The sequence below is a fragment of the Miniopterus schreibersii genome (genome assembly GCF_964146895.1).
Source record: "Miniopterus schreibersii genome assembly, chromosome: 13".
Taxonomy (NCBI): Eukaryota; Metazoa; Chordata; class Mammalia; order Chiroptera; family Miniopteridae; genus Miniopterus; species Miniopterus schreibersii.
Genome location: NC_138113.1, coordinates 53,926,363 through 53,951,243, shown reverse-complemented (window position 1 = coordinate 53,951,243; position 24,881 = coordinate 53,926,363). Strand labels below are relative to the sequence as shown.

The 24,881-nt window shown below is 53.7% G+C and overlaps 1 protein-coding gene across 1 annotated transcript in view; it reads right to left on the bottom strand.

The window, feature by feature from the left end:
* Positions 1-24,881, bottom strand: part of FER1L5 (fer-1 like family member 5) — a gene marked incomplete at both ends in the record, with an annotated part of 45,900 nt that overhangs the window by 546 nt on the left and 20,473 nt on the right. Inside the window, 33 exon segments of the mRNA XM_081156440.1 lie at positions 186-295; positions 436-629; positions 704-803; positions 1,000-1,141; positions 1,336-1,431; positions 1,661-1,749; positions 2,864-3,003; positions 3,229-3,377; positions 3,575-3,745; positions 4,148-4,239; positions 4,484-4,645; positions 5,167-5,286; positions 5,629-5,730; positions 5,840-5,890; positions 6,442-6,464; positions 6,578-6,740; positions 6,817-6,963; positions 7,905-8,006; positions 8,323-8,484; positions 8,641-8,822; positions 9,992-10,069; positions 10,188-10,326; positions 10,546-10,719; positions 10,813-10,976; positions 11,507-11,609; positions 13,061-13,175; positions 13,493-13,656; positions 14,553-14,684; positions 15,343-15,498; positions 15,573-15,750; positions 16,400-16,500; positions 17,347-17,471; positions 24,424-24,601. Coding sequence (XP_081012566.1) covers positions 186-295; positions 436-629; positions 704-803; positions 1,000-1,141; positions 1,336-1,431; positions 1,661-1,749; positions 2,864-3,003; positions 3,229-3,377; positions 3,575-3,745; positions 4,148-4,239; positions 4,484-4,645; positions 5,167-5,286; positions 5,629-5,730; positions 5,840-5,890; positions 6,442-6,464; positions 6,578-6,740; positions 6,817-6,963; positions 7,905-8,006; positions 8,323-8,484; positions 8,641-8,822; positions 9,992-10,069; positions 10,188-10,326; positions 10,546-10,719; positions 10,813-10,976; positions 11,507-11,609; positions 13,061-13,175; positions 13,493-13,656; positions 14,553-14,684; positions 15,343-15,498; positions 15,573-15,750; positions 16,400-16,500; positions 17,347-17,471; positions 24,424-24,601 — 4,304 coding nt within the window.

The following is a 24,881-nucleotide window of genomic DNA, read 5'->3' as shown; positions in this document are numbered from 1 at the left end:
CAAAGCCCTTTCTTTTTCAAAAGCAACTTCTGCCCCCCCACCCCCATGACTGTTCTCTCCTGATTGTTGCAGCATTGAGCTGAGGTGGCAGGAAGTAATTACCCCTCCACTTGTAGGCCTCCCGATCACCACCCCTAGTATATTGCCAGTCCCAGCAGCTCAGCTTTATGGAGAAGGACCCTTACAGGGGAGGGTGGAGGATAGGGTACTGGTTGGGTTCTGAGTGGCCACGTCCTGCTGGCCTGATTAAGGCTTCCTTTTCTGACAGCATCTCCAGTGTCATCTTCACTTTACCCTGGAAACACAGCAGGGGGTGGGGGGCTGAGTTAGGGTAGCAGGAGCCTCCTCCTAAATCCACAAAGGAAAGGGAATTTAGATAAGGCCCCCAGGGATCAATTAGAACAGTGATGGGGCACAGCAGTCCTGTGCTCCTACCGACAAGTGCCATTTGCCATCCTCAAGGACCTGGCAGGGCCACCAGCCGGTTACAGTTTTCTTCTTAAAGAGGGAGAAGTACTTGTGCTGGAGGAAGTGGGGCCACTTGGGGTCTGTATCCATCATCTTGAGGGAGCACAGCTTTGCATGCTGGGCCGGGAGGGGCATGTCAGACAGATCCAGCTCCAGGACCCCTGAGCCAGAGAAATGACATCAGCAAGAAGGAACTCCCTATCCTGAGGTCACGGGCCCTAGGCCAGGATCTCACCTAGGAAGCCATCAGTGGAGAAGATGTCACTGTCCCAGACCTGAATGATGAGCCGGGCCGGAAACTTCGTCACTGTGGGGTCCAGGCTCCATATGTAGTCCTGAAGGATGGCAGAGGAGCGTGTCACTGCCACTTTCTGGGAGAGTCCCCTCAGCCATCTTAGGACCCCACTTCCCAGCGTGATGGACTGTCAAGGAAGAGGGCTTCCGCCTGAGGCCTCATTCCAAGGGTTCTGGTGCAGCTGCAAGTCTCCAAAGGGAGGAACAGGAAGAGAACCCCACCTCCACATTCATTACCTTCTCGCTTAGGACGCACATTTGCTCAGCCACCAGGTAGTCGAAGGTGAAGATGAACCGCCAGTTGAAGCTGCCCTCCCCAGTCAGGCATTGGTAGTGGATATCTGTCTTCTGCATGTCCTTCTCTAGCCCGAATAACCACCTGGGGTCAGAGTCCTCTCACCTGGGGTTCATGTGCACTGTCCCCATCCTGGAGCTGGAGCCCTGTATGAAGGGCCACCAGCAGACACCAGGTGCAGTGGAAGTGGAGAGATGTCACCCAGGACAAGGAGGACCCACAGGAAAGCTAGAAATGGGGACTTGGGGAACTCTGCTGGAGTCTGCTCCTCTGCTCACCCTTTGATGTAGATGTCACTCATCTTCTCGTTACTCAAATTGATGCTCTTCAGGTCTACGTGGGCAGTTCTCCAGATGATGCAGCGCAGCTCATACCTGCAGCCACGGCACTCTGAGGCTGTGCCAAGGACTTGCTCCCCAGTGGCAGCCTGGGTGGCCGCCCTCCATGCCCACACTCCTGCTGTACTGGCGGGACTCGGGAAAGGAACCCCAGGATTCCCAGCAGAGGAAAGCATGCCTGCTGCTCAGTACTGAGTGCACTGGTGCCCACCCCTGGAAAGGCCGCCCGGGAAGTGTGGAGGTAAGGAAGTGAGCCCACACTCACCTTTTAGGCTGCCTGGGCAGGATGTTGACTGGGGAGCCAGGAGGCCCCAGTTTCTTGGGGAAGATGTCCACCCACATTTGCACCTTTCCCTAGAGCAGAGATAGGTTAGCTGGCAGGGGTTCCTTGCCCTTGTCCTCAGCCCTGTTCCAGGTGCTCAGGTCTGCTGAGGCCATGTTCTCAGCACTGAGAGATGGGGGGACAGTCTCTGAGGTGGAAAGACTTCAGACAGGAAGTCAGGCAGCCACCCACCAGCTTCCCCTTTTCCTGTTTTTGCCTGGGAGAATAGTGCATCGGGTTGGGAGGTATGATGGCTTTGAGGCTGATGGTCATGGGACTGGGGCATCACTTGTAACTGGGGTCTGGAGGGTTAATGCCATTTAGCAGGTGATGCTAGAAGTTTCTGGAGGGCTCCAGAATGGGCTTGGGGATTTATTTATTAACCAGCTTAGTGAATCAGAGTGATCGAAGTTTCCAGTCCAGATTTCCAGATTGTTTTAGGGTATGTAAGCATATCCCAGGGATATGAAGCTATCCACAGAGCACAGAGGTCTAAGAGAAATGAAACTGGTGAGAAAGAAGAGGGTGGAGCTGCCAACGCTGGAATAAATATATATTCTTTTAAACTATCTGATGTAATTTTAATTTTTTTGAAGTTGACCTAATTTTTAACTTTTTTTTTTTTTTTTTTTAGAAAATAGGTTTAATGAGAATGCTTTTTAAAAAATGCTCAGCAGAGAACTTTGTGTCTAGAACGTGGCATTAGCCTGAGAAATGTGAAGAAGGAAGTGAGCATTCTGGCAGGTAGAGGGTGGGTGATAATAGGGGCCTGTGGGGGTTTGCTTCCTTCTGTTCCGGGATCCTGAGGTTAACAGTCAGACCAGGTTTGTGATGTCTGCACACCGCGCCTGGAGCTGCTGGCCTGCCCTCCCTCAGGAGAGACTGCGGGCAGGCTTGGCCTTGGCTGCTAGGGCACCTCAGCACGTCCTGCAGTGGACGCACAGCCTAGCTTTCCTGAACGTGACTTTTCCATCTCTGAATCTCTCCGTCCTCAGGTGTCACTGGGGCTTCTTGCTCATTACCTGCAGGCAGTGCATGTCTCCTGCCCATGTATGTCTCTGAATGCCCAGCCTCTTCTTACCCTCCTAGGCTCTGTCCTGGATGGGTGTGCACCTGTCTCCCACTCCAGACCCTCCAGCCTCGTACCTGGTTAATGCCTGGCTGGCTGTTGCTGTACAGCATGCGGGTCTCCACGTGCTCGGGTACCAGCCCCTGGGTGTGCAGGAGGTGCAGTGCAAGGCGCTCCTTCTTGGGTCCCAAGTAACGAGCAGTAGGGGGCTGGGGCTCTAGATTGGAAGGGGACAGGAGAGGATCCTGAGGTCATTAGCCTCCCCCTCTCCCAAGTAGGCCCCCACCTTCCTAGTGCCCAGCCTAGACAGTAGCCATGGTTGCCCTCTACAGGAGGAAGGGGAAAGGGGTGCCATGCCCTCTGTGGCTCCTCCCTCCTGGAGCCTCCCTGGTTTCTGAGGCCTGGGCCTGTGCTTTCTGGCAGTGTGTGCAGTGCTTCTCACCAAAGCGTCGCAGCTTGAATTTTTTCCCATTGTAATAAACAGAGTCACCCGCAGTGTTGAACACAGGTGGAGGCAATCCTTTCCGTTTGGCATGGTGTTCCAGGAGGACGCTTGGGAGCACCTGATCCCGCCACCTAAAGGGTCCTGCCCTGTGGGGATATGTGAGAGGAAGGGTGTGGGTCCTGCAGAGTATGCTGCCTTCAGCTGCAGGATGCCCAGTGTAGGGGCCGGGGAAGACAGGTTCAGGCCCCAGCTCTCCAACTCAGGATGCAGGCCTCTTGGAAGGGGGCTGTGGGCTCACTCCACCCTTCTCTATGTCCTTGCCCTTGGTCAGGTACACTCTTACTGGCAGTATGATTGGGAGAGCCCACAGCGAGCTCCGAAGCCAGACAGGAGTCGGTTTTCGAGATCAATTACTGTGGCTCCAATCTTATCATCAGGTGAAAGCAGGTCAAAGTCATACAGCTCAATCTCTAGGTCCTTCTCCAGGGGGATGGTGCAGCTCAGTTCAAACATCCTGGTGGGAGGGTGTTGGAGACTACAGGACCACCACCATGTTACCTATATGCTTCCCCTCTAGCACCTCTGCCCCATGGGCCATGCTCCAACCCCTGGTTTGCCCGGTGACTTTGGAGACCAGAGCCTGGATGACTGTTGTCTGCCAATAACCATCCCCCTGTATGTCAGGAAGTAACTGTTGATAGGCCTGGGTGTGGAACTCAGCTCCCTTCCCAAACAAAGCGTGTGAGAGAGAGGGTAGAACTGTGCTGCCCACCCATTCATCTTCCATTAGTGCATAAGACTCCATGCTAGGAATTAGGCGGCTAGAAAGGAATGCAAGTTCTTTGCTCCTGGAGCTTTCTCCTGGCACTGTGTGGATGGGAGTGGAGAGTGGGGTTGGGCAAGTTGGGCAGCTCACATGCCAAAGATGGGATTCAAAGTGTTGGGCAGGTACATGTTCCGGTTGCCAAGTTTTGTCTGTCCCAGTTTCAGGATCACGTAAGGGTCACACTGGGGGTTAGGCACAAGTGAGGGAAGGACAGGAAATAGGGAGTCAGTCAGGTTGGTCAGGGAGGGCAGGAGTGGGGCAGAAATGAGCCCCTTGCACCAGATGGAGCCTGTGGGGAGGTGGCAGTGTGGGTGGCAGCAGCCTGAGGGAGCTCCCAGACATAGGGTTTAGGGTAGGGTATGGGAGGTGCCTGGGCTGGGTGGAGCCCTGGACGATGGGCATTGCAGGTTTGGGGCTGCTCGTTACCAGGCCATTGTAGTCTTGAGGCTGCAGGTTGATTGCTCGTACCACGTACACCCGCACCAAGCATTGCTGAGGGAAGTCCTCTTTACCAGGCCAAACCAAGAATTGGCGGGGGGGCTGAGGGTCTTCTGGGTTCTCAGGAAAGGGGTAGACGCGGAAAAGGCCCTGTGCGTGTGTTGGGGAGATTAGTGTTGGCAGCCGACTCTATAGAACCCTCCCGGAGGGGCCCTGGTCCAAGCTCAGGAGAGTGGGTTGTGTGAGGATGGCAGGGCCACAAGGATGGGTAGAGGCAGGTGCAGCAGAGATGCTCTTCAGGGACCACCCCTGTTTAGGAGGGCGCTGGGCAAAGGAACTGTGCTCGCCAGGTGATCCCCATTCTGCTGATGTGAATTCCCATCCCAGCCCCAGCCCCTTCAGGTTTGAACTCCTCCTCGAAGGCTCTCCGGCCTCGGGGAACCAGCACAGGCCAGAGCCGGGATGAGAAGGCCCTCACCCTTCCTGTGCAAGGGGAGTCACTCTGAACCCCTGCAGAGGTCAGCCTCTGCTTCCCCACTTCCAAAAATGGGTTTTCAAGCCCTCCCTGTCCCATCCTATAAGGGACATATAGAGCCAGGGCTTTTATTAGAGTCTTCTGGGGACAGAAGGAGCTTGAGGAGACAGGGCAGCTAAACCCGCTAGACACGCACCTTGAACTCCCCTACCACAGGGCTGTCTGACTTGGGCTGTTCCTTGTAGAGTTTGAAGGTCTCGCAGAAGTCCTGCAGGCCTCGGAAGGCTGGCACAGCCTCCAGCTCGCAGTCGTACACCTGCAGGAGGGTGCGTGGGACCCAGGCTGCTGGGGAGCAGGCCTGGGCTTGGCCAGAGGCGGTCTTTCCTGGGATGGGGGATTGAGGGACCACCAGCTCCCAGGTCTTGTCCCCCAAGTGTCTGCCCAGTTAGCAGTCCCAGGGTCAGCACTGCCTCCTTTGGCCCGGGCAGCCTTGGTCCCTGAATGGGTGAGCGTGGTAGAGGTGTGGCCTGGAGTGGGGTGGCAGTGAGGAAGCTCCCCCACACCTTGGTGCTTCCCAGGGGAATCAGGGCTAGGTCTGCTGGCCTTCCCAGCAGGTTTTATTCCACCTCAGCAGCCTCCCTCCTGGGGGCTTCCAAACCTCCAGGGTGTGGTAGTCTTTGTCCTTGAACTTCAGGGATTTGGCTTCCCCTGTGGCCCAGAACAGCTTGCTCCACCAGTCCACCACCTCCTCGTATTCATCCTGGCTGGGACGAGGGGCAGTTGGCCCTTCTCTGCCCAGGCTCGCGCTACCCCCACCTCCCAAGCCGCCGGGAGTTGCTTCTTGTTCCCCAGGGCTGAGCCCACATCACCTCGACTTCGCTGGACTTGAACCAGAACTTTTCAGTGAAGTAATCTAGGAGCTGAGAAAGGAGAGGGGGTGAGTCAGGCGCAGCCAGGCAGCCCACAGGCCTTTCATTAGAGGTCTTCAGACGTGAGACTGGGGCAAGGAGAGTGAGCCCAGTTCCTACTTCTCATTGCCCACAGCTTCAGACCAAATTTGAAGGGCTCAGAATGGCAGGACCTCAGGCCCCACCCCAGACCTCCTGACTCAGAGGTCCCAAGGAGTCCTGTGAGTTCAAGTGTGACAAGCTCTGCTCTAGAGCAGTAGGTCTGAGCCTGAGAACATTGTAATCACCCCAGGGGGCGGGGGGAGGCGGGGCTCTTGAAAAAAATGCTGACACCTGGGTCCTGCCCCCAGAGATTCTGATGGAGTTGGTCATTGGCCTGGCGCTCAGAATTTTTTTAAACTCTCAGGCAATTTGAATGTACAGTCCGAGTTGAGAATCACTGCTTTAGAGTTTTTGTGTACAATTAGCCTCATGCAGGGGGCACAGGGAGCAGAGCCCCTCTGACAAGGGCTGTGTCCTGGAAATGGTGTGGAAGAAAGTGGGACCTCAAGCTTATTCCTTACCTGGCGCTTGTTCACTGCCAGCTCTGTGGAGAAAGTATAATCATGAATCTCAGGAGAGGGGAGGGACAGGGGGAGGACCTTGTCCCTCCCCATGCAGGCTTGTTGGTGAGGCCTGGAGAAGGGCCAGGAGGCTTACTTGGAAGCCGTGGGGGCACATAGTTTGAGGCCCAGGGGTCACAGAAGTAGGGGTGCAGGGAGTCGATGTTGGCCTGACCCACCACAGTCTGCTGGCCGAAGTCCTGATTGTCCACCACCTTCAACATGAGGGGCAGCGCGTAGGCCTCCTCTGTGGGCATGAACTGCAGCCCAGAGAGAGGCCCCGTGAGGCTTCACTCCAGGAGCAGGCAGCCCAGCCCTTGCGTGGGGCCTTCTTACCAGTGTGAAGAAGATGACCGACTCGGCAAAGTTGGGGTTGGTCTGGAAGTTCCTGATGGGCTCTGTGTGCCCGGCCTCTTCCCAGCACTCCACCAGCAGCTGGGGGGAACGCACTTGCCTCATGTTGCGGAGCCCCCAGACCAGGATCTGCGAGAGAGGTCGGGGGTGGCAGCGCCTCTGTGAGGGGGTCCTGGCAGAGAGGGGAGCTGTGCTGGCAGTGACGGTGCATCAGGGAGCACGCAGGGCCAGGTGATCTGTGGTTGTCCTCAGCTCCTGCTCAGTCCTCCCTCCTGAGGGAGGTGGCCACTGCGACTGTCCTTCACTGACCTCCACTGCCCCACAGATATTGTCCTTCCTCACCGGCTGCCCTGTCTGGCCTCCCATCAGTTCTCTCAGGAGGGAGTTCCTGAGGCTGGCTACCTCGAAAGCCCAGATTTCTCAGACATCCCTATTGTCAGCTGGCTCATTGCTGACTTGTCTCCCACAGAACGCCGTGCCATCCAGTGGCCCATACCCTGTGATTGTGCTCTCAACTGGCAGCCACTGAGCATCCCAGGGAATGTCCGTGCCCCTGTTCGTCAGGCCCTTCTCAGGACCAGCGCAGGAAGCAGCCTGGGCCTCATCTTGGGGGCGAATCCAGGGCCCACAGGCCCTGACCACCTTTTGCTCTTTGCCAGATGTGTGGCCGGGCGCATAGGTTCCTGTGTGGGGATTTCCATGCTACTCTCAAAAGGTGAGAAACGCCCTGGCTTTGGAATTAGGCAGGGCCTGGCCCTAACTTGGCTCTGCCACTTAGCCCCATGCCACTGCCTCTCAGAGCCTCCATTTCCTTCTCTGAAAAGTAGCCCTGCAGCAGGAGCAGCAGGAGGCTCATGCAGCCATGAATACTGCGTCCCTGTCTGCTCCCTGCTGCAAGATGTGCCATAAAATCACTGCGCACACTCTCCCAGAGCTTCTGCTCTTTACTCCCTTGTTTTCCTCCAAGCTGGCTTTGGAATCAGTTGGTCAGGAGGACCCCAAGAGGGTCAGCAGAGGGCACCACACTCCCTGCCCGCCCTCCCACGCTCCCCGCCCCGCCCCGTCATCACCTCAACTGCCATTTTCCTTAGCGTAGGCTGCATGCTCTTGGGGAGTGCGTAGACCCCATTCTTCAAGGGGACACTTAAGATTGGCAGATTCCTTCTGAGACTCTGAAGGGTTGAGGTGGGGGGACAAGGAGCATGAAGCCCTGGGGCTGGTCCTGCTGTCCTCCATCCCACCCAAGCAGGCCCCCGAGAGAGCTCAGCTGAGGAGGCCCCAGAGCCGGTGGGCGGATGCTGGAAGGGGAGCTAGGGCAGATGCTGGGCAGGCCAGCTGGGTTCCCCAGGCTCCCCGTGCTGATTCCAGGCCCTGGGCCTTTCCTGAGGGGTAGTTGGGGACCACTGGCTGTGGGAACTTGTCACAGGGGCCCAGGGGCAAGGTGGGCACTGAGCATGACACTTCCCTGCAGGGCCCTTCTCCCAGTACCTCAGTCTCGAGGATCAGCTCACAGGACGCCAAGACCTCGCCCTCTTCCTCCCCCAGCTGTTTTGCAAGGGGGTGCCATCTCATGGGGGGCAGGACCCGATGTTGGACATCCAGCCAGACCACCGGAGACCATATGCTCCGTCCCCAGCAGCTCTCCTTGCCCTGGAGGGAGGGAAGTTTGCAGAATATGGTGCCAAGCTGGTGGGTTCTGGCTCCTCCCCTGGGACCCTGATGAGTCTGGGAAAAGGGCTAATGTGTGTGCCCCGGGAGCCAGGCCCGCTGGAGCACCTTCCACTCTGCCCAGCCCAGCCCGCGTACCTGGGAGTCCCGCTGCCACAGTTCCAATGCCACAAGTGGCGGGCTCTCTTTGGTGTCTTGAGGGCTCTCATACAGAAGGAGGTGCTGGAAGATGAGCGTCTGGGCCCATGTGGGGGCTGCAGAGCTCTTCAAGATTTGGGTGCGCTGGCTATGGTTCAAGAAGACCAACCGAATGAAGGGCTCTGGAGGGTGGAGGAGAGGGGTGATTCTCACCATTGAGCTAAGTGAGGCTCTCCAGGGCTACTGCCACCACTGGACCAGGTACCCAGGGAGGCTCAGGTGGGGCAGCCCAGTCACGGCCCGCTGCGCAGAAGGCCACCTCAGTGTAAGCCACAGAGCAAATGGACAGATAATCAGAGGTCAATGGCCATTTGGTCCCACTCATGTCTGTCTTACACTACCGTGGTTGAGGCCTGGGTGTCACAGAGATGGAGGGCCAGGTTGCGCCCCTGAAGGAGTTCTGGGGACCAGGCTTCACAAGGCTGCCTTTTCACAGCATCAGCGAGTGGCCCTGGTAGCAGGGAATATAAAAAAGCTTCCCCCCCTTTTTTTTAAATCCTCAACCGAGAATATTTTATCATTGCTTTTCAGAGAGAGTGGGGGAGAGAGAGAGAAAAATATCAATGTGAAAGAGGCATATCGATTGGTTGCCTCCCGCATTTGCCCTGACCAGGGCCAGGGATACAGCCTGCAACTTAGGTACATGCCCTTGGCCAGAATTGTACCTGGGACCCTTTAGTCTGCAGGCCAATGCTCTAACCACTGAGCCAAACCAGCTAGGGCTCAAAGAGCCCTCTTGATGCGGGTGCTGATGCCCAGTGGACACTGCCCTGGCTTAGCCACTCCTCCAGCAACCTGGCTCCCTACACAGTGCCATCAACAGGATAGGGCGAGAAACTAACTCACCTGGAGCCTTCCATGGGTCCTCCTCACAGAACAAAGGACAGGCTCCTCCTGTGCAGGACCATAAATTGCCACCCCTCCTCCCTACCCTTCATCTTCTGTCCAACACAAAGGACGTGGTTTCCAAATGTGCCACCCTCTCTGCCTTCATGTCTCATCAGTACTCTACCAGCAAACTCCTCTCTCTTCAAGGCCTAGCTACACAGTGCCCATGAGGTGATGCCTCCCCAGCGCCCCCTTCTTGATTCCGCAGCGCTGGGGACACACCTCAAGAACAGCCTCGCTTTGTATTCCTTGTTTTCCTGTCTTTTCCCCAAACTAGGGCCATGAGCTGCTGGGGCATGAGGGGTGGTCTGCATCTTTGTCACCCTTTTCCTTTGCCATATTCTTCATACTTCAAGTGGCCGCATCCCTGGGGGCTGGGGGAGAAGAGGTGCCTGCCACCTACCCTGGAATGTCTGGATCCGGTTGGCCATCAGGTTCCGGGCCTGGTAGATGTAGCAGAAAAGCTGGTAGTAGTAGGGCTCTGGGTAAGAGAGGAGCTGAGTCTGTCACTCCGGACCCAACTCCACCCCTCCCCTCTCCCTGGCCTCAGATACGGGGCCTCAGGGGCCACCCAGGCTGACTCTCAGTTAAGTGCTCACTGTTGAAGATGCAGTAGATGAAGGGCAGGTGGGGTTGCTGGGTGTCTTCTGGGGCCGGCCTCCAGGGGAACCTGGTTGTTTTGCTCCGTGATGACGCCCTGATTTCCTCCTCCTCAGCCTGCTTTTTCAGATCCTTCCCCTGCCCCCACAACAGTCTCCCCTGAGGCTCCTGGGTGCCCAGGCCCAGGCCACACTTTTGCCCTTCTGAGCTCCACCCTTCCAAGTCCAACTATGTGGATCCAGGGCCCAGGCACGCCACCCTCCAGCTGTCAGTGCCCCAACCCAGGGCATCTCTTGTTGGCCTGGGCTCTAGGAGGTGGGGTGCAGGGAGGAGGCGCCTGGCCCTCTGAGGCTTTACCAAGGATCCCTCCAGGAGAAATATGGGTGCGATGCCCTTGTCCTTGTTGGGGGCCAGCCTGCGGTGCCAGCAGCGGCGGCGGAACCGGCTCTGGGGCTGAGGGTTCAGGTCGAACTTGGAGCCAATGGTGCCGTATTCCCAGCCCTCCTCCTCCTGGGTTTGGCCAGGGTGGTGCTGCAGGGAGGACGGCAGAGTCACCCTCCTGCCCTGGCCCCAGCTGGACCCTGCCAGCGGTCCTGCCAGGCTCCTGCCCAGGTGGCCCCTTACCAGCTGCAGGAAGGACAGGGTCTCCTCCTCCAGGCTCAGCTCCCCGTGTTTCCGGTAGCGCACACGCACCCAGCGCCGCCGCCGACGAGAGTAGTAGGTCTTCTCCACCGCGTTCCAGACCTGGGGCAGGCCGGAGGGCTGGATTCCCACGCCATACTCCCAGCCTGCAGAAGCAGAACCGTGGCCTGTGGGTGCCCAGTTGCCACAGGCCAGGAGGCTGGGACAGGCCTGAGAGATGGGTCCCAGGGGGCAGGCTACAGGGCAGATCTCTCTAGTCCTAGAAGGTGTGGTCACACTGTGTCACCCTGGTGGCCTGAGCCCAACAGCCCATCTTGCAGGTGAGAAAGGTAAGGCTCAGAGATGTCATGTGACCCATACAAGGTCGCATCGCCCATAAGTAGCAGGGTTTGTGTCTCCAACCCAGGTCTTCAGACTTCCTGCTCAGGGCACCTCCCTTGGAGCCACCGGGGTGAACCCAGGCTCCATAACCAGATCCTGGCTCAGGTGCGTGGGAGGCACTTACAACCTGCCCTGTCTCAGAACTAGGGCCCATGTCTGTGGAAAGGGTGAAGGCCCCGATCTCCCAAGGCTGGGGACCCCACCTGGGAGCTTGGCTGCTTTCAGGCTGTGGGAAGTGTTGGACCCTGGCAGCTCCAAGCCCTCCTGCCTCCCAGCCTGTGAGCACAGGACTGACCCTCATTGTCTACCGCATGGTTCAGCTCCACAGTCCAGTTCTTCTTCACCTGCCAGCCAGGGGGGCACTTCACATTCTCCCGGGCCTCCACAGGCTGTCCATTCTGTGGGGAAAGAGAGGGGACAGGGTCTAAGGGGTGTCTGAGCTAAGGGGCCGCCTTCACTCATCTGCCCGCACATTCTCTCTGTCCAGGCCACAGTGGCCTCCTGCCCCCGGGAGCAGACAGCACTTGCTACATCTAACGCCACTCACAGAGTCACTTAATACACTTTTACCGACTTGCCTTTTCAAACTATAAATAAATATATATATATTTTTAAATATATTTTTATTGATTTTAGAGAGAGGAAAGGAGAGGGAGAGAGAAACATCAACGATGAGAGAGTCATTGATCGGCTGCCTCCTGCACGTCCCCGACTGGGGATGGAGCCCACAACCTGGGCATGTGCCCTGACCGGGAATTGAATCTCAATCGCCTGGATCCTAGGTTGATGCTCAACCGCTGAGCCACGCCTGGCCGGGCAATAAATATATTTGTAAAAGGAAACTTTATATGTCTACTCTCTGTGGAAAATCAGTATCACTCCCCATAAATAGGAAATAACCATGGTAATGACTGAAAGCAAACTTGTGCTATGGCTGCCACCTGATGCTGCTGCTCAAGCCCAGGCTGCCGGCCCTGGTTGGTAGGGAAGCCCAGCATGTGTGAAAGGGACTAGACCGCCAGGTCCCATGCAGCAGCCACCAGTCTCCTGGGGCCAGTTACATTTAAATTAATTAAAATTAAAACTCAGGAGTTCAGTTCGTCTCCCTCACAACGCCACATTTCAAGTACTCAGTAGCCACACATGGACAGGGCAGATATAGAACATCGTTTTTTTTTAATTTTTTTTTTTAATGTATCTTGCCCAGCCGGCGTGGTTCAGTGGTTGAGCATTGACCTAGGATCCAGGAGATCGCAGTTTGATTCCCAGTCAGGGCACATGCTCTGGTTGTGGGCTCAATCCTCAATTGGGGGCATGCAGGAGGCAGCCAATCCATGACTCTCTCATCACTGATGTTTTTCTCTCTCCCTCTCTCTGAAATCAATAAAGATACTTTACTTTTTCTTAAGTCTTTATTGATTTCAGAGAGAGGAAGAGAGAGGGAGAGAGAGAGAGAAACATCAATGATGAGTTATTGATCAGCTGCCTCCTGCACGCCCCCTATTGGGGATTGATACGCAACCCAGGCATGTGCCCTGACCGGGAATCGAACCTCGATCTCCTGGATCACGGATCAATGCTCAACCGCTGAGCCACACTGGGCCGGGTGAACGTTTCTATCATCACAGTCAGTTCTACTGGACAGCACTGCCTAGACCAGCCCCAAACCCATTTTCTCCTTCAGGGGAAGCCCTCCCTCTGAAGAGGCCACCCGGCTGGAGCCAGCGTCAGTGCCAGCCCAGGGTCCACGCAGGGGGTTAAACAGGGCTCAGGTGGCAACCCCTGGTCCAGCCCTCTTTCCACTTGCACAACCCAGCTTCCAAGGTGCCCATCTGGTTGCACTGCTCACCACGTCCGTATTGGGGGTGGCTGCCGGCACCCAGGCCCCTGTGATGTCCCGCTGCTGGTTCTCATAAACCTCGTCTAGCATCTGGCTCTTGTTGATGTCTGTGTCCAGGAGGAGTCTGGGGGTAGCAAGACCCTGAGTTCCCAACACATCTCCCCAAACTTCCAGACCCCTGAGGTCTTCCTCTGCTGGCCAAGTGTGCCCTCAGTGGGCAGCTCCACCTGCTCTGGCAAGGGCTGGGCAGTGGGCTGGCATGTAGGGAAGGTGGTGGCCAGGGCTTCTGTCTGGGCACCCCAACCCAAGGACTGGGCTCCAGGGGCTCTGTGCCTCTCTGTCTAGGCTGCTGATGACTGGCCTCCCGTGTGAAAGGAAGCGTTGACTCCAGGGCTGCATGGCCAGGGCACACAAGCTCCAGGCCCTGCACCTGACACTTACCTCCTCTGAGGCTCCACTGTCCACGTTCCCTGCCAGTGCCATCCCGAGGGCTCCTTGAAATCCTCCTTGGGGAGAGCCTTGCGCCCCAGGACGTCAGAGAAGTTGGGGCAGTGGTAAAGCCCCTGCTGCCCCCACTGGTCTTTATACTTGGCCTGGTTCTCATACTGGGGGTGGGGTTGGGGGTGGGAGTGGGGGTGGAAGGGAAGACTGTCAGTGCCTGCTGCCTCCCCAGCACACAGTGGAGCAGAACAGAGCCTGGTGGTGCCTGCAATGTGGCCTGTATCCCTGTGTCACTGCTGAGCCATTGAACCCCGTCCTGCTCCACCATTTGCCACCTCTTTGCTGTCTCTGGGCCTTTCTTCCAGGTTCCTCTGCTGGGTGTGTGGTCCCTGCACCTCCTCCTGAATCCCCACTCCATCTCAGCGTCTCCAAGCCCTATACGAGCTGGTTCCGCTTATTATATATCCAGCACACAACTTAGGAACCATGAAAAAGTGTTTTAATTCAGTAAATTACAAAGCCTGAAACTCAAAACCTATTTCACTTCTCAGCTTCTCTCAAGCCCTGCCCTCCCTGCCTGGAGTCTAGAGCCACCTCTGGCTGACTGCTTGCCCACCCCCTGAATTCACTGCTCTGTGGGGAGGTGCCTCAGTTCTTGCCCCTCTGACTGTTTCAGGCCTTCCCCTCCCTGGGACCCCCAGCCTGGCCTGAAGGACCCACCTGTGGGGTGTGGAGGCCCCAGGCTGCCCCAATGGTTATGGACAAGGCCCCTGCAAGTTGGAGCCTTGCTCACCTCACATGCTCTAAACTAACAGGGAGAAACTCCCCATAAACCTCCACCAGCCAGAGTGTGAATGTCAGCCCACTCTGCTGACCACAGGCCTATGGCTTGTCATCTAGGGACCCCAAGCTGGCAGTGTCTAAGGTCACACTAGTGTCTGCTGCCCTTCTCTATCAGACTCCCTTTCACAATCCCAAATTCTCCAGTAACGTTTTCTTGGTGCTGGGCCATTGCAGTTCCCCCACTTTCGTCCCCCCCGCCCTGCCCCTGGCTGCTCACCGTCTCTGCGTACACGACCATCTTGCCCTCTTGGAGCAGCTGCAGGTCCGAGCTGTCCACAATGTTGCCCAGCCACATGCAGACCCGGAGGTGGGCGGGGAGAGTGTCCTTCGGTCCTTCACCCTCTGGGTACTGAGCCAGAGGCAGATCAGCCACAGGGGTCCACCGGGGGCAGGGGGGCAGGTGAGGGCAGAGGGCAGGCAGGTGCATGGGGGAGCCCAGCATGGCCTGACTGTTGAGAGTATGGGGACCGAGAGGGCTGAGGAGGAGAGGTGGCTAGGACCAGGCCAGGGAGGTTGAACCTTCTCCAGGACGTAGTGGGGAGCCAGGTACGTGCCCCCCACCTGCCTCTGTGGAGGAGGGCTGGAAGCAGGGGCTGTAGTCAGGGTGGGGGCAGTGGTCATCAGCCTCATTTATGGCTTATATATGATATGATGGGCTGGTGCCCAAACCTTGGAGGCATTAAATATTTTGGAGTGCCCCCAAATGTGGTCCAGGGGAGAGAGAACAAGGCACTGAACCAAGTGTGGTGTGAAGATGATGGAGGAGGCACAGCTGGGGAACACTTATTAGGGACATGGACTTGATGTCAGCCCCATGCTGATGCAGCCTTCCTTCCTCTGGAGACTGTTACACCCCATTCACCTGGTAACGGGCCCAGGCGGCTGGCAGTGGCAGGCCCTCAGGGAGGCTCATGGGAGCTGCCCCAGAGCTCAGGGAGTCTCCCTGAGGTGTTTCTGGGCCTCTCCTCCTGAGGATTGGGGCTGCCCAAGGACTCCCAATTCCGCACCTGCAGGAGGAGGGTCTGCATCTTCCCACAAAACTTGCCACAGTGCAGGGCCCCGGTTGGGGAGAACAGGATGCTGTGGGAGGGCACATGGGCGTAGGCCACTCGCTGGTCCTTAGCCATCAGCCAGATCATCACGTCTGGGAGGCTCACCTGGGGCTGCGGAGGCAGGAGAGTCAGGCCTGTGCGCAGGCTCCGAGGCCTGCTCCCTGGCCAGTGTGTGCAGCGCTCACCTCAGGGAGCATGGTGTTGAGACGGTAGAGCCAGTCCTCTGCGGAGGCCACCATGTCCCTAGGCTGGGCTACCTGGGCCTTTTGGGCCAGTTCCATCAGGAGGAGGTTGCGGAGCTGCCATCTCTCCTTGTCCAGGTTGGTGGCTTTGGGCTGATCGTAAATGCAGGGTAGAGGGCGCCTGTGGCCAGGACAGGGAAGAAGGGGGCTGGCCATGTCATGACCTCCAGCCCTGTCTTAGGCCAGTGTGCCCTTCCTAGCCCCTGCTGGCCTGAGGCAGGGAGCCCTTCCCACCCCTCCTGAGGAAGCCTGCTCACTGTGGGCCTAGCCCATTTCTCACCTGTCCCCCTCCCACCCTCCCAGTGCCTGCAGTGAGCCAGGCCTGTGCTCAAGGACTACCTCTTGGAGAGGGGTGTGAGCCAACCAAACCCTGAGGTGTAGGAGTGGGGATCCAAGGGGGGTGTGGGCAGGCAGAGGCCTTACAAGGAATCTTCCAGAACAGTTAGAGCCCTGAAGAGGTGTTGTGGAGAGGAGCATTAGGGGAACGGTGTGGGGCTGGGACAGGCAGGGCTTGTCTGGAAACACAGAGAGGCTTGGTTTGGTGGGAGCACCAGGTGTTCATGTGGGGACAGCAGGGACAATGTTCTGGGCAGGGGCGCAGGCGGGGGAAATGGAGAAGGTCAAGGCCACTTTCTGTGAGGCCTGATGAGAGAGGAGAAGCTGCTCTGTTGTTTGGGTCTCAAGCCAGGGAGAGTTTTGAGGAGGTGGGGGTGGGGGTGGGGAAGGGCGCTGGTCTGAAGCCCCAGCTCAGATGTGGTGCCCGCTCCTACTTGCAGTCCTCCACCAGCTCCCTCAGCAGTTTCTCCCACTGGAGGTTCAGGGCGGGGTCCCTCGGGTTCCTCAGAGATTTCAGGGTATCCAGGTTGGCTTTCTGCCCAGCAGGAGAAAAGGGACAGATGAGCATGGATCACGCAGGCCGGCTATAGGGCTGATGCACCCAAGACATTTTAATCAAGACTTGGGAACCTTTGGGGGGCAACCTGGAGATGTCAGTCCAAAGCTGTCACATGCTCTTGCAGGGTTAGGATCCCATGCACCCTCCCCACTACCCAACAGAAGAAATGGGTAGCAGGAAGGAGCCAGGATATGTGGGACCGAGGAGAAGCACAGATCCTGGTGCTGGGCCTCCCTTCGTATGTGCAATAAAGTCACATCTGAGGTGGAGGCACCAGGTGGCTTTCCTGCCTAAAGCTGTGCAGTGGCTTCCTTCCTTAACAGATTCCTAAGACCTTTTGCGATCTGACCCCTCCCAGCTTCTCTGGCCTTATTTTCACTCACTTCCATGCCCCCCCCCCCAAACTTCACATCACCGTGGCTTTGCACACTGTTCCCTTCTCTGAACCCCACTACACCCCCAGCAAACTCATTCTTTAGGACTCTGCTCAAATGTCACCTCCTTTCGAACACCGCCTGACTATGTTCTCTTCCCCTCCCCCGCCCCACCCCAGTTTCTGCCCTGATGGCTCTCGTGCCTGTGTGTCCACTGAAGCCCTGGTTGCGCGGCAGAGTATGTGCCTGTCTGAGTCCCTGGTGCTGGAGACGGGGACAGCGTTTACTCAGCTCGGTGTCTTCAGAGCCCAGCCCGCTTCAGGCACTTCCACCTCAATCGGGGTGGAAGGTGTCACCAAGTTACCGGTTTCCCCTGACTGTGCCTCATTATCCCAAGTCTCCCCTCGGTGATCCAGGTCCTCCCTGTCCCCACTCTGGCACCACTCACCAGGCGGTCCCGAGTGAAGTGGAGAAGGTTGAGGCAGCTCATGCGGAAGCTGACATCCTCCCAGTAGGAGGTCACGGCCACAACCGGCTTGGTGTTGTACCAGGGCACATAATGGTAGATGTTCCCTGGGACACAGAGACACAGGGGGCGGTGTGTGAGGGGCTCTGGGAGGTCTCAGTGTGTCCCTCAGAGGACCTTCACCGAGCTACTTCATTCCTCACAGATGCCATCTGCTGATAATCCCAACTGGACCCTTCCACCAGAGGGTGGGTCGCCCTGATGGTATTGATCGGGCTCAGTGTGTCAGGCAGCCTTTCACAGCCCCAGTGTGCAGGTGGGAAAATCCAGGCTGTTGGTGGGAAGTGGTTTGCCTGTAGTGGACCCCCAGGAGGTCATAAGGCAGGCGACTAGCTCCACAGCCCGGTGCCCTTAACTTCAGGCGAGATGTCAAGGCAAGAGGCATGGCTCGAGGCGGGCCTACCTCTGGGTGGTCTGCAAGGCAGCGGAGAAGTGGGCCTGGGTTCAGGAGGAGACCCAGGGTCTGGCTGGGGTAGGCAGACATCTGACATAAAGGTCCTGCCAGTGTGGAGGAGGGGGGTCGGGGCAAGTATAGATAAAGTCCATGATGGGGTGGCAGGCTGGGTTCCCTGGCGATGTTCCTTATTGAAATGAGGGGAGAACCTAGATAAAACGTAAGGGATCTTTTTTCTGAGGTGTATTGTTGATGCAAAAGGAAGAAACCCACGGAAGCCAAAAAAAAAAGTAGAAGCAGAAAGTCTGAGGCAAATAGAAGCAAAGCTGGCTTCTATCCTGAGTTTCTGGCAAATCTTGGAGAACTTGCATTTCTTTTTGGCAGCTGCCAGGGCCCAGTGGTCAGGAAAGAAAGCCTAGTGCTGCCCACAGTGGGGAGTCTAACAGGAGACCCCATGGGGCCATTCGTAATAGCCCCAGGTTGGAAACCACCAAAATGGGTTCAATTATGTCCCCTACAAAGATGTTGAAGTCCTAACAGCCAGTACCTCAGAATGTGACCTCATTTGGAAATAAGGTTATTCATGCAACTGCAATTAGTTAAGATGAGGTCATATTGGAGTAGGCTGGGTCCTTAATCCAATATGACTGGTGTATTTATAAGAAGAGAGAGACACAGAGAGATGGTGGCCTTATGAAGACACAGAGGCAGAGGGAGACAGAGGCAGAGATGAAATGTTTTGTCTACAAGCCAAGGAACACTGAAGATTGCAGGCAGCCACCAGAAGCTGGGAGAGGGGGCTGGAACACCCTCCCTCAGATTCCTCGGAAGGAACTGCTCAAGCCAGCACCTTGGTTCCAAATGTCTAGCTTCCAGAACTGTGAGAGAATAAGTTCCTGTTGTTATAAGCCACCGAGTTTGTGGTGCTTGGCTATGGCAGCCCTAGCAAATTAATATGCCACGCAAAGCTGGTACTTCAAAGCCTAAGCACTCAGTCAACGAAAGATAATCCACCACACGGAAGAACACAGTGAGAAAACAGACCTGTCTCCAGCATGGCTCTGGGGGAGGGGATGGGAAAATGTTCCCCCAAATTTGTAACCACAAATGAGGCCTCATGCAGGTTGCATTCTACATTCATGCCACCTGTAGGGTCTGCAGAAAATGTAAAGTGGTCTCTGGTTGGCAGCCCCCCAAGTCACTGGAGGAAAAAAAGACAAACCTTCTCTGGGGCATGAAACTTTAGTCAAGTCCCAAAGGAGTCCACAAAGAAAGTTCCAAACAAATGAGCAGCTTAGAACCGATACACTCTCTCTAACCCAGGAATTCTGCTCCTAGGTGTACAGCCAACGGAAAGGCACGCACAGCATCATCAAGAGACGGGCAGAAAAATGTTCATAACAGCGCCATTCGTAACAGCCCCAGGTTGGAAACCGCTAAAACCTCCCTCAGAAGTAGAAGGGATACATAAATTACGCTATATTTGCACCATGGAGTACTACACGGCAATGAGAATAAATGAGCTATGACTATTCTCAACAACATCTGGGGCTGTGAATGCACTTCACACATAAAATAATGGGCACAAGATACTAGACACACGAGAATGCATACTATATGATTTCTCTCACGTAAAGTTCAAAACCAGACAAAACTAACTGGAGGCCAGGAGAGCGATTGCCCCTGGAGGGGTGGGGGAGGGGGCCGAGGGGCCTCTGGGATGCTGCGTGCGACTGTTTCGTGGTCTGGATGCTGTGACATGGGTATGTTTGCGTTGCTGAGCTGGACACTTCGGTTTGTGTACTTTTCCATAGACATGCCATGCTCACATACAAAGTTTACTTAAGAATTTAAAAGAGAGCGGGGGCAAAGAAGACAAAATAAATACATAAAATACAGTGTGTCAAATGATGGACAATGCTATGTGGAAGAATGTGGAGAAGGGGGACAGGGGCTGCCAAAAAGTTTGAAATAAAATGGCCAACTAAGGCCTTTCCTGGAAGACCTAGAAGAAATTATGCAGAATGCAGCCCAGAGAGATGACAAATAGGGAAGAGAGATTTAGAAATGTGAAGAATAAAATGAGAAGTCCTGCAGATGATAGAGCGAATTCGAGAAGGAGATACAAGAGGCAAGGGGAAGGGGTAACTCTCAAAGAAAAGTATTTTATAATTTTTCAGAATTGTTGGAAGGCACCAGCTTTAGACCCTGGCCGTGAGGCGATAGTTAGAAAGATCAACAAGCAGCGACCCCAGGCTGGGGCTGTCAGATAGGAAGGAGCATGAGGACACCAGACGGCAATTTTCCTGTTCTCTTGGATGGCGTACAAAAACAACAAGAAGGGAAATAACTCCATTTTCAGCAAAACAAGGAGACAGATATAATCTTCAGACTCCAAGTGCACCTAAGGGCTGCCAAAAGCAAGCTGTGATTGCCCCAGGGGCCCCAAGGGCTGGAGTGCAGCAGAAGCCACCTGCGGAGACCGAGGACCGAGACAGGCGGCAGGGAGCCCAGCTTGACAGGAGCAGAGCGAGGCCAAGCCAGCAAAAACACGCTCCCAGAGGCAGCTCGGCAGTCAGGTGAGCAAACGGGAGCCAGCAGGAGGCAGAAAACAAGTCAGAGCAAAGCAAAAGCATCGCGGAAAGAGAGTGGACAAGGCAGCCGCGGGGAGGTCAGGCCTTGCAGACCGTGCAGTGAGAAGCACGGAAAAAGGAAAAGTGACCAAATAAAACAAAGAGTCCAAAATGATCGGGGAGAAAATGACAGACACAGAAGAAAACCTAGAGCTGTGGAAACCTGAACAGTGGAACAATGGGAAAGGGACAGTTTTTTTAACAAACGGTGCTGGGGAAAGATGGGTGGCTAATGCAGATGAATTAAAAAATGGATCACAGAGCTAAATGTAAGAACTAAAACTGTAAAACTTTAGAAGAAAAAAAGAGGAGGAAACCTACATGACCTTGGGTTAGGCAAATAATTCTTGGATGTGACACCATTTAAGAAAAAAAAAAATGGACTTCTTCAAAAATGGAATGATTGCATATCAGAAGACACCATTAAGAAACTGAAAAGCGCCTTGGCTGGGTAGCTCAGTTGGTTAGAGTGTCGTCCCAGTGTGCCAAGGTTGCGGGTTTGTTCCCTGCTCAGGGCACATACAAGAGTCAACCGATGAATGCCTAAAAATCTGCAAACAGTTAATGTGGATGATAATTAACTGCTGATTGTCAAATAAAGTTGAAAAAAAAAGAAGCCATGGACTATTTGCAAGTCATATATATGATAAAAGACTTGTATCCAGAATATATGAAGAACTCTTACAACTTAATAAGAAGAAGACAAGCAACCCAGTTTAAAAGTGGGCAAGCCCTAGGCAGTTTGGCTCTGTGGTTAGAGTGTCCGCCCTCAGACTGAAGGGTCCTGGGTTCAATTCTGTCTAAGGGAATGTACCTTGGTTGCAGGCTTGAGCCCCAGCCCGGGTCGAGGCATGTGCTGGAGGCATCCAATTGATGTCTCTCTCTCACACTGATGTTTCTCTCTCTCCCTTTCACTCTCTGAAAAAGCAATGGAAAAATTATCCTGTAATTATCAGAAATAAATATCCTATATTTATCAGAAATAAAAAGGAACAACATGCTGATATATGCAACAGCACAGATGAATATCTAAAACACTGGCTGAACCAAAGAAGTCATAAAATACAGTATGTACGATTTCATTGGTAAGCTGGAGAGTAAGCAAAGGGAACCTGTAGCGACAGCCATCACAGCACTAATGTCCCAGGGCTTGGGAGGCTGGCTGAGAAGGGCAACTTGGCCGCTTTCTGGGGTGATTTATTTTTCTACCCATGGTGGATACACAGATGTATGTATGCGTCAAAATCCATTTAACTGTATACTTAAAATCTTATTGTTTGTAAATAACACCTCAATTAAGAAACAGTCACCATTAAGAGAATGAAAAGCCCCAACTTAGAGAATATTTTTATGACACACACATCTGATAAAAGATTGTTCCCAGAAAAAATAATATGCAAGTTGATGAGAAAAATACAGCCAAATAGGATAATGGATAAAAGGGACTGATAGGCTTTTACAGATGAGTAAAAACAAATGTTTGGAAACATGAAAAGACACTCATCATTTATAAACAGGAAAATGCAAATTAAGGTCTTATGAGATACCACTTTACATCACACCATACAATATACAGATGTATTATAGGATTGTATGCCTGAACCCTATATAATTTATTAACCAAGGTCATCTCAATAAATTCAATTAAAAATGCATTCACCAGGTTGGCAAAAAATTAAAAGGCCGGGCAACATAAAGTACTGGTGAGAACACAGAGTAATAGGGATTCTCATACCACGCTGATGGAAGTGTAATTTGTAGAATTACTTTTGCTTTAAATTTCTTTTCCACTCCTGGGTATGAAATTTAGAGGAAGTCTCACCCTTTTTTGTTGTTGTTAATCCTTACTTGAGGATATTTTTTCCATTGATTTTTAGAGAGAGTGGGAGGGAGGAAGAGGAAGAGAGAGAAACATCAATGTGAGAGAGGCGCGTCTATTGATGGCCTCCCACACATGGGGCCAGGGATTGAACCTTCAACCCAGGTACATGCCCTTGACTGGGAATCGAACCCGAGATCCTTTGGTGTGTGGGCTGATGCTCTAACCACTGGGAAACACTGGCCAGGATGGAAGTCTCACTCTTGTGACCAGGAGACATGTATAAGAATGTTTATAACAAAATTATTATAGTAAAAAAAAAAGATACAACCTAAATGTGTACATATGCCACATAACTAGAGGTGAGTTCTACCAAACTCTCAAGGAAGGTTGTAATCATACAGTGGAATATAAACAGAAATAAAAATGAACAGCTTCTAATACCAATATAAAAAAATTTAATATTGAACAAAGGATACAAAAACAGATGAGTACAGACTGAAAATTTCCACTGGTCTAAAATGCATCGATAGTATGCTCTTCAGGACTGCACACAAGTTTTTTTTTAAAGCAAGGGAGTGGTTCTGGCTGGTGTGGCTCAGTTGGTTGGGCATTGCCCAATGCACCAAAAGGTTGCTGGTTTGATTCCCAGTCAGGGCACATGCCCTGGTTGCAGGTTGGATCCCTGGGAGCATGCAGGAGGCAACTGATCCATGTTTTGCTCTCACATTGATGGTTGTTGTTTTTTTTTCTCTCTCTCCCTCTCCCTTCCTCTCTCTCTAAGAATCAATAAAAATATATATACATAAAAAAAAGCAAGGATATAAATATCATAAGAGTCAGGATCATGGTTATTTCTTGGGTAGATGAATCTGGGAAGAATACATGGGGGGAATTCTAAGAGGCTGACAATTTTCTCTCTTCTAATCTGAGTGGTAAACACATGGGTACTACTTTTATTCTTCTTCTTTAAACTATATGTGTTTATATACTTTGTGTATATTTATTTTATAACTTAAAAACAAGTGGAAGGCATGGCTGAATACTGCATTCTTTTTACGAGTAGTTTACACAGCCAGACACTAAAGTCTTCCCTTGAAAGTGACTATGATGGTATGCCAAGTTTTTTCATAGCATGTCACTACTAAAAGTGAATAAAAATTTAAAAATTAACAAAAATAAGTAAAGCATTATGCCAAATTAAAGCAGCCAGTCTTTCTCCATATTGTATGATTCCGTGTATGTTAAAGGTCCCTAATAGGAAACTCTGTAGAGACAGAAAGTGGATTAGTGGTTGCCTAAGGTTGGGGGATGGGGGAGAAAAGAAAGCGACTGCTGGTGGGTACAGTATTTCCTTCTGGGGGTGATGAATGCTCTAAAATGGACCATGGTGATGAGGCACAGTTCTGTGAATATACTGAAAACCACCGAATTGCCTACTTTACATGGATAAATTGTATGGTATTACGAATTATATTTCAATAAAGCTGTTCTTAAAAGAACAGACAGAGAAGAGAAATGAATGGAAAGCCTCCCAGGTGATGAGATGGTGAAGCCAATGAAGGTGAAAGGGAGACCTATTCCTCCAGGGCAGCAGGTCTCCAACCTGAGCAGCATCCGAATCGCCTGGAGGGCTTGTTACTCACAGGCCGCAGGGCCTCATCCCCAGAGATTCTGCTTCTGTAGGACTGGGGTGGGGCCAAGAATCTGCATTCCTCACAGTTCCCGGGCAATGCTGCTGCTGCTGCCCAGACACCACGCTTTGAGGACCATTTCTCTCTAGTGCCCAGTATGGGTGTCCAATAGGTAGATATTGGACTAAGAGACAAATGGATGGATAGCAGGCAGGCAGGTGAGCAGTGGGTGGAAGTTGTGTGGATGCACGGGGTGGTTCAGGGTAGTGGCGGAGAAGATGGGGTTGCGGGCGTTGTAGTATGGAGAAGACTTGAAGTCAAGACCTGGTCTCAGCTCTGTGGGCTCCCCGCCCAGTGCTGTGCAATGCTTGGCACTCCCCTCCCTGAAGCGCACTTTCCTAATGTGTGAAACGTGGGTTAACCGTGCCTGTGAGTGTCCCATGAGCTAATAACCTTAGAAAGGCCCAGAGCCCGCATGCAGGGGGTGCTCTCCACCTCCTGGCTGGGTCTGACTGTTACCGTCATATATCACTGGGCTGAACTGTGTAGTTGAGATGAGAGGCTTGTAATTCAGGTCCATCTTGTTTCCATAGTGGCCGATGCTGACCTCGAACTGGATCAGGTCCTTGAAGTTGGACATCATGGTACAGGAAAGGAAGATGACGCAGAGCCCATACTTTTGGCGGTTCTGTTGTTTCTAAAACAATAACCCCCGTGCCCCCAGAACATAAGGATGAACAAGGCTATGAAGACAGGCGGGGGGCAAGGATGAGGTGAGCCGTTTCTTTCAGAAACCATCTTTGCTGCTCTTCAGGCTGAGCTAGACCATCACTGATACCCACCCCGCTCAGAGCTTTGCCTTGACTCCAGCTCACCTGGCTGACCAAGGAGGCAGCTCTTTCCAGGACCTCCATCACCTGGCCCCTCCACCCAGCCAGGCTGGTCCCTTCCCTTCCTGAAACTGGGCAGGGGGGCTT